At 40.1% G+C, this 8,212-nt stretch overlaps 2 protein-coding genes across 2 annotated transcripts in view; both read right to left on the bottom strand.

The window, feature by feature from the left end:
* rps6kl1 (ribosomal protein S6 kinase-like 1) overlaps nucleotides 1–2,241 on the bottom strand; it is a 6,596-nt gene extending 4,355 nt beyond the window's left edge. The window contains exons 1-6 of the mRNA XM_025052501.1: nucleotides 1,952–2,241; nucleotides 1,128–1,302; nucleotides 874–1,047; nucleotides 424–548; nucleotides 249–341; nucleotides 68–115 (exon numbers count right to left, since the gene is read on the bottom strand). Coding sequence (XP_024908269.1) covers nucleotides 68–115; nucleotides 249–341; nucleotides 424–548; nucleotides 874–1,009 — 402 coding nt within the window. The 5' untranslated portion in view covers nucleotides 1,010–1,047; nucleotides 1,128–1,302; nucleotides 1,952–2,241. The remainder of the gene's footprint in view (nucleotides 1–67; nucleotides 116–248; nucleotides 342–423; nucleotides 549–873; nucleotides 1,048–1,127; nucleotides 1,303–1,951) is intronic.
* Nucleotides 2,242–4,230: 1,989 nt separating this feature from the next.
* olfm4.2 (olfactomedin 4, tandem duplicate 2) lies at nucleotides 4,231–6,787 on the bottom strand. Its single transcript, XM_008307193.3, has 5 exons — nucleotides 5,997–6,787; nucleotides 5,746–5,913; nucleotides 5,451–5,663; nucleotides 5,220–5,361; nucleotides 4,231–5,139 (listed from the first exon to the last, which is right to left on the bottom strand). The coding sequence occupies exons 1-5, from the start codon at nucleotides 6,051–6,053 to the stop codon at nucleotides 4,346–4,348; spliced, it is 1,374 nt and encodes a 457-aa protein (XP_008305415.1). The 5' UTR covers nucleotides 6,054–6,787; the 3' UTR covers nucleotides 4,231–4,345.
* Nucleotides 6,788–8,212: the final 1,425 nt, after the last annotated feature.

Raw genomic sequence — 8,212 nt, forward strand, 5'->3', positions numbered from 1 at the left:
TCTAAATTTGTTCAGCAGACCTCTGTGTATTGTAATATAATACATACTATTATATAATGCCACTCACCTTTACAACAAAAGTCTCCTTATTGACCATACTTTGGACAATCAGGACCTTTGGAGTGGAAAAAAAAATTACAATCTGAAAAACAGATAACTGAAGGACCAGTATTTTTTTTAAGGTTTAAAGTTTTTTGTTGTGTTTAATATTTAAATTATTAATTTTTTAAAAATGGACCATCTTATACCTTATCAGCAACACCGATAACCTTGCACATTTCCAAGTCCTCCACTGGGGAACTCAAGTGTCTGATTGGGCGGAATCTGAGACTGCTGTAACCCTGGTTAAAAAACAAACACGTTGAAGTTCCTGGATACTACTTAGATAAAAATAAAAATGAAACTCAGGATTTCTTGTCTTACCCCTAAATGAGAACTCCCTTTCCCGAGGTTATCCTGCAGATGTGTGATGAAGATTTCCTCCGCTCTTTTCAGATACTGCGTTGTCTTTCTCTTCACTGCCTCTCGGCGCTCTTTGTTAGGGTCCACTGTGAGACAATTCAGGTCAAATACTGGCTGCAGCTTTGTGAACTGAATACAGTAGATCACACAGACTAAGACCCTGGTCTGATTAGATCTTCTGGCCTTTGATCCTATTTGAGAAACCATGACACTCTGCCCTCTATCGACACTGAAAAAATGTCTAACCAGCAAATTAAATCTGTGCTTAACCTTTGGTTTGTCACTTCCTGTATTTATTCCTGTCATTCCTATCACATGAATGCTGCAGACACGCCTCCTAAATTCCCCTATTCTCTGTTGCGTAGTCTGAAAAAAGAAATCTCAAGAAAATAAACAAGCACTGCCACTTACACTGTACTCCATTCAGTAACAGGTCCACTCCGTTCTTATAGTAACTGAAAGCTGCCTCATAATCCTCGTTGACCTCACTGTCCAGTGCCATGCGGATCTGTTTGGCTGCTTCCACCAGGTAGTCTCTCTTTGCCATGGCTACCTTGGTTTGGACCCGTCCAGGTCCAGCTGGGCCTGAGCACAGGTTAAAAACTGAGCCTTTTTTATTATAAAAATGTAAAATATTACCTTTAATCATTCTTTGTTGGACTCACCTTCGATCCCCGTTCTTATCAACAACAAGATTCATCTCTGTCCTTTGTCACTGATCTCAGTGTGCCTTTGGGGAGACTGTAGTTTAGGTGTTTGAGGCGGAGCATGATCATCTGAGAATGAGGAAGCAACAGAGAAAACCTCCAGACCGTCACAGGAAGTACCAGCTCCTGCCTTCTATTTATAATGAATAGAAAAAAAAAAACAGAGCTGTGTGCGTCCAGGACGATGACTCAGAATACTGTGGAACATTGGTTTATCTCTGAGGTTAAATACTCACGTGTGACATGAATATAGTCGTATAAACTACAGGCCGCAGTACATATAATGTTGTCATTGCACATTAACTATTCTAGGCCAATAAAACTTGGCACAGAAACACACATGTACTACACTGTATTTAGAGTAGTATTTGTCTAAAATATAGACAGTGTGGATTATTTTTCACACTTTTGTTCCAAAACCCAAATAAACCAAGAGGATCCTTTATGTTACTACTGTAGTGCAGTGATCACAATTCATGAATATATATTTCATTATTCCATTATTGAATGTTAATATTATTTCGAAATATCCCTTTATATTTATCTATCAGGGCGAAACACACGCACATTTCCACCCTATTCTGGTAGCACTCCTGGAGGCGGCATCATCTATCGTGTGTTATCATGCACAAAGCCATCGACAGTTTCCTCCATTACCATTCGTCACTTTCACAACACACACCCTCTCACAACCACTGTAAGAGCAATCACTTCATCCTCATCTAAATGCAGAAAGAGATGAAGAAATCACTCACACACACACACACACACACAGTATGTACCTGATGTGAGGCGATCATGCTCTGGATCCTTTGCCTCGGCAGCAGCAGCAGCAGCATCAGCAGCAGCATTAGCAGCATCAGCAGCTCAGCTCCATGTCTTCAGTAGCCTCAACACTTGCATCTCAGTAGCAGGAAAGGAGGAGACGGCTAAGGACAAGGCCTCTGATTGGTCGAGCGTGATGTCACGTTTCCAGTACCACTTTCACACAAGGGGGCTCACTCCCTCCACCCCTCGCTCATCCTGACAGATGCTGGCTGCCTTAAAGAGACAGTGCTGCTTTTGTGTGAACTCACTGAGAGCCTTTTTCAAGCCTGACTTTGTACTTCAAATATATCCTTTTTTTCCAGTTTTGAAGTGACTTACTGAAGATTTAATATTAAAAGAGGATTTATAAAATGATTAATGTAAAGCAGATTGGCCCTGCTGTCTTCAGCAATTGCCAAAGCCATCAATCCTGCCCAGCATTCATAATCAGTTAGGTCTTAGTGCTTAGTACCAAATGGAGCGAGGCTCAGACCACAACACAAAGGAGAGTTATACCCACCCCAGGGGAGGGCCGGTTTACAGAAAGGGGGAGGAAGCTTTCTACTTTATGAGGGAGGGTGTGTGCATGATGTGGCAACCGAATCAATAAAGCAAAAAAGGAGAAAAGGTGGTTTCCATTATTAAATTCTAAAATAGAAAATAACTGTCAAGCTGTGAGAGCTTGTCTGTAGGTTTCATGATCAGCTCCAGCACCGGTACTCATTAATGTGTAAAAGTAGATGTTAAAATATGACAACACCTTTAAGATGCTATTCTTGGCAAAACCACAACTTCTAAGGGTAAAGATTTGACTAATTAAACATTTTTCCCCCAGTGAGCACATAAAAACAATACCACTCAAACAACTCACAACTAAATTTGTAATTCTCTCTCTTTTTTCCCCGTTTGAGCAGCTAACTATACAGATCATCTCCTCCTTATTCTTTTAATCACAACACTAGAATGACAGAGTCTGTCAGCACACGTTTCACTGATATCTATTCGGATCCTCTGCACTACGTCACGACTGTACTTGATCCGCGTTACAAAGATTATTACTTGGATGCGGGGATAAAGCAGCACGCACAAGAAATGATCCAGCAATTGACTTAAATGTGTTTTTATGAGAGAAGATTGAGTTTACAATCTTTCTGTACATTGTTACATTGTGCAAATAAGTAGGGTCAAGTTTAACATTTAGTTTATATTTGTTTTAGTCTTTGAAACATTAATGTTAGATGCAATATCCATCAGTATATTGAGGTTTAGTACACATTCATTTCTTTTTGTGTTCTGGTTTTTTCAGTATATATATATAGTTTCTCATAACCTAAAGAAGAACTTGGGTCTATCTGGCCAGTGCTTCAGTTGCACAACAACTGAAGTAGAAATCCCATCCAGTCCGAAAGAAATCTGATACATAAGTCTTATTGCTTTTCTGAATGTTATTTACCAAGGTTTAAAAACCAGCATGAATGCAGTTGGTCTTGATTGGTTTTCTTTACTTAATATACATTAGATAAAATAATTTATTCTGTATTTCACATTAAATATAATGTTGCACTTTAGCTAATAGTGCACATAAACCAGCAAGTATTTTTGCGCAGTTGCGAATCTGGCATTCGTTTGAGCATTTATCCCCCATGGACATTCTGGCTTCAAGGACTGGGAAAATATTCTGTGTTGTTTTGTTTCATCCGCTAAAAAGTTTTGGTGTGGAGAATTAATGTTAGTGGTGTAAAATGTTGTCGATCAAAACATGTAGATTTTTGAAGTTGGATATCTGCTTTAATCCAGTAGCCCCAGCATATAGATAGGTGGCTCTCTAACATGACTGAATGATCACTATCGGACTTTATGTACGTTTATTCTGTAGTCCTCTTCTGGTTGCAGCATGTGAACTGATCCCATGGGAAACATTTATTGGCAGATTTGCACTGGCAGGTGTCATAATGCTAGTTTAATGACTTTCATACGATAGATAGATAGACAGGTATATAGTAAATTAAGGAAGATTGCGGGTATCCATATGATATATGCAATAGTTATGCTCTGTGAAAGTAGTAAAAAAAAAAAAAGTAAGTGCTGCAGAGCGACCAGAAGGTTGCTGCGGTCAGCATCATGTTATACATATATAATTTATCTTTGATATTTTAGATGTTTCCTGTGCAAACAAACAAATATGTGTTATTGTTAACATTGTCTGTTCCTTGAAGGACGATAAAACCAATGCAAATCAATGACATGAAGACCCTTTTTTAAATGCTTCAGTTTGATTTTATTCAGAAAATGGGACAAGACTACTTCACAGAACTACAGAAACAAAGAAGGTCAGTGGTATGACACGGTCGACCACTAATAAGAAGGCATCACTTTTCGTTGAACCTCACATTGTAGGACACATAGTAGCCATCGTTGTACATGTAGAGCTTCTGATCAGTTGGGTTGTAGTCCAGGCTGCTGTACTTCTCCTGGAACTTCTGGAACCGAATGTTGAGGTTTTTCTCCTCCTTTGTCCTGGTGTCATAGGCATAAAAGATTTCCTCTGTGGTCAGATCCACAGACCTGGTGGCGTACATGACTCCACAGGCCATGAAAGCATTGCCAGTCTGCTGCTTGTAGGCGTTTGTTTTCCACTCATCAGCAATACCAAAGGACTTCTCATCTACCTTGGCAAGAATAATTTTACCCATGCTCTCCTCTGAGGCATACATTACCCATAGGCCCTGCTCATCGCCTGAAAAGTCAATGTTCTGATTGTCAGAGTAACTGTATGAGAAACTTGCACTAGCAGCTGGGATCACTCTGTAGTCATATTGGTTACTGGTCAAATTTAGCTTAGTCATACTGAAAGGTGAGTTGTGCTGGAAATACACGGCGTGATTGCGAACAATATAATTATTACCAGTACCTATCCATTCATCTGAAAGGTGAATTTGTTTAAAGTTATGTCTGAGAATCAAATTTTTGAAGTCAGTGTAAAAGTAGAAGTTATACACATTTGGAGTCCTGAATGAACCGTAGAAGTACATGGACTCATAACCTCTTAGAGGTTTGGAGTCCTTTCCCCAGCCCCCAAAAACATAACCTGAACTCAGGTGAGCATTGAGTTGGGCCACCATTGGTTTGCTGATGCTCAGGATTCCACTGTGATTACAGTTGCCTGGATTGAGAAAAGTGAAGTAAATATGATGAGAAATGTACATTTATCATTTATCATGTATCTCTGATGTGTTGCCTTACCAATATCTGGCTTGATGTTTCCCTGGTCATTCTGGCAGTCCTCCAGCTTCTTCTGCAGCTTAGCAAACTCAATGCGGATCACTTCAAGGTTCTTCTTGTCGTAGGTCTCCAGTTGGTTCACGATGAGCGTCATGTTTTGAATCTTTTAAAAAGACAAACACTTGAATTACCAAGAAAGCTAACAATTAGACAAGAAAAGTCACAAGTATGTGTTCAAACATGTCTGTTTACCTCAGTATACAAACTGTCAAACATGGGTGAGGATGAGTTGAGAGAGTCTTTGAGCTGAGTCACCAGAGCCTCAAATTCTCTGAGCTCAATCCTGAGCAGCTCAAAGTCCAGTTTGATGTAGTCGGCAGCAGTGGTATCCATCATGGTCAAACGGACGGTCAAGTTCAAAAGTTCTTTCAAATAAATCTCCAGTTTACCCTCGTAGCTCACCAACTGGGAAATGGCAAACAACACCATTATGATGATGATGATGATGTTTTTTTAGTCATCATTCTGATATTTATATCTACTGTACCTTTTTCTTCTGGACTTCCACTTCCACCTTCAGTTCATTGTTGACTTCTTGCATGTGCTCCAACCGATCAGCAGGGAACATGGTGTCAGGCAGATAGACATGACAAACGCATTGACCCGAGTCACCTACTGATGCAGTCACGTTGCCAGATTCCCAGTCCTCCACTGGCTGAAAATAAAATCAAGTCAGTCTCGAATAAAACTCATACTCATATGTGAATGGTTCAGCTGAGAACAACAAAAGTCACTTACAATCCAGGCCAGAGCAGGACTGAGGTCTAGAAGGAACAGCAGTAGAAGTGGCAGCATTGTGTCTCAGGTTATCGCACAAGTGCCTGGACAGAGACCCGATCACAGGGATTTTGACGACACCTCTTATCAGATCGTCACACACAGCTGCTCTTTTCTCATAGCTCTAGTTCAAAATAAATACAATTATATATTGTATAAAAAAACCCACCAGATGAGATCCTTGTTTGTGCTCAAATCCCACTGGCAATCAACAGCTTCAGGTCAGACCTGGATGAGAAAAATATCAGGTGTGTTATACTTCTTCTTGTTTGCAGCAAACAAAGCCAGCAGTATATCCTGTTATGAAACTGTTTAATATATGAGGGAGTTATACAGTGAAACCTTGAGATATGAGCATAATCCGTTCCAGGACCGAGCTCGTAACTCGAGGTGCTCGTATCTCAAATAATTTTTCCCTTAGGAAATAACAGAAAAAAAAAAGAATCTGTACTGGCCCTCTAACAAAAAACCTCCCTGGTTATTGCTAATAAAAAAAATACTATGTAAGGATTCCTGTGATATAAAAATGTGGTTTTAATTATGAGTCCTTCCCTCAAGACAGACGATACAGTAGCGGCTAATGGTAGCATGTGTGGAGGAGGAGAAGGGAGGGAGGAAGTGAGGGAAGAGAGTTGGCCCCTACGTAGACACCTTATTCCGTACCGTACCCTACACGTACACTGCGCAACTTACATAAACTTAGAATCAACTTAACGTATGTATTTTGTTCTTTTACTTTTCTATTTTTTCGATTTGTATTCTTTCTTTAGCGGGCACCACACTCATATTTGTCGACAGTTTCATGCTTTATTTCCATGGTCATTATGCATTTCTTCTTCTCACTAGCATCCTTACCACTCACTTTCTTAGGACTCATCATTATGAAGAATAATGCACAAAATAGCGAGAAAATCACGTAGATAATGCAAACACAATACGGAAGACTCACGGGAGATACGTACGAAATATATACTAAAAATACTTTATCAGATAATGTCTTGTGTGATAGTGGCTGTCACTATTCAAATGCAGTAGGCATAAAAGTTGATGTAGTCCAGTAGCCCCGACATGGGGTTGACTGGCAACCTAAATGCATACATCAAAAGGAACTTTCTATTCATAACACTACTCAAAATCCTGGACTTCTGGACTGATGTGGACAGCATTAATTGGACCAAGGAAACACCCCGTGCAATAATTGATCACTGGTCCTTGTTTTAAACCTCTTATGGGATTTTCACGCTGAAAGCGATAGGCATGGATTGAGCAGCAGTCCCACATACACAATCAGTTTAAATGGTGCACTAGATTTAATGTCAGGCGGCATGATTGGAACTTCAGATGCAACGCAGATCAAGCAAAAGAGCTGCTAAAATGTACCGTCTGGGAATTCTATATTCCCTAAATTATCAGAAATCCTTTTTGAAGAGACACAACCCATGTTCTCTTTTATTTGGTATAATGCTTTTGGCAAGTTGTGAAAAACAATGACACTGACTCGTTATTTAAATGCTTCAGTTTGATTTTATTCAGAAAGTGAGACAACACTACTTCACAGAACTACAGAAACAAAGAAGATCGGTCGTATGAATCACAACACGGACGACCACTAAAAAGAAGGAATCACTTTTCGTTGAACCTCACATTGTAGGACACATAGTAGCCATCGTTGTACATGTAGAGCTTCTGATCAGTTGGGTTGTAGTCCAGGCTGCTGTACTTCTCCTGGAACTTCTGGAACCGAATGTTGAGGTTTTTCTCCTCCTTTGTCCTGGTGTCATAGGCATAAAAGATTTCCTCTGTGGTCAGATCCACAGACCTGGTGGCGTACATGACTCCACAGGCCATGAAAGCATTGCCAGTCTGCTGCTTGTAGGCGTTTGTTTTCCACTCATCAGCAATACCAAAGGACTTCTCATCTACCTTGGCAAGAATAATTTTACCCATGCTCTCCTCTGAGGCATACATTACCCATAGGCCCTGCTCATCGGCTGCAAAGTCGATGTTCTGATTGTCAGAGTAACTGTATGAGAAACTTGCACTAGCAGCTGGGATCACTCTGTAGTCATATTGGTTACTGGTCAAATTTAGCTTAGTCATACTGAAAGGTGAGTTGCGCTGGAAATACACAGCATGATTGCGAACAACGTAACTGTTACCGGCACCTATCCATGAAT

Source organism: Cynoglossus semilaevis, chromosome 1 (genome assembly GCF_000523025.1).
Source record: "Cynoglossus semilaevis isolate Cse_v1.0 chromosome 1, Cse_v1.0, whole genome shotgun sequence".
Taxonomy (NCBI): domain Eukaryota; kingdom Metazoa; phylum Chordata; class Actinopteri; order Pleuronectiformes; family Cynoglossidae; genus Cynoglossus; species Cynoglossus semilaevis.

What these genes read in the sequence shown, in the direction of transcription:
- olfm4.2 (XM_008307193.3), bottom strand. Translation starts at nt 6,053, where the DNA reads ATGCTGCCACTTCTACTGCTGTTCCTTCTAGACCTCAGTCCTGCTCTG. An exon ending in GTCCTGCTCTGGCCTGGATT is followed by an intron (nt 5,914 to 5,996) that starts GTAAGTGACTTT and finishes TTTTATTTTCAG; the next exon opens with CCAGTGGAGGACTGGGAATC. An exon ending in TTGACAGTTTGTATACTGAG is followed by an intron (nt 5,362 to 5,450) that starts GTAAACAGACAT and finishes TCTTTTTAAAAG; the next exon opens with ATTCAAAACATGACGCTCAT.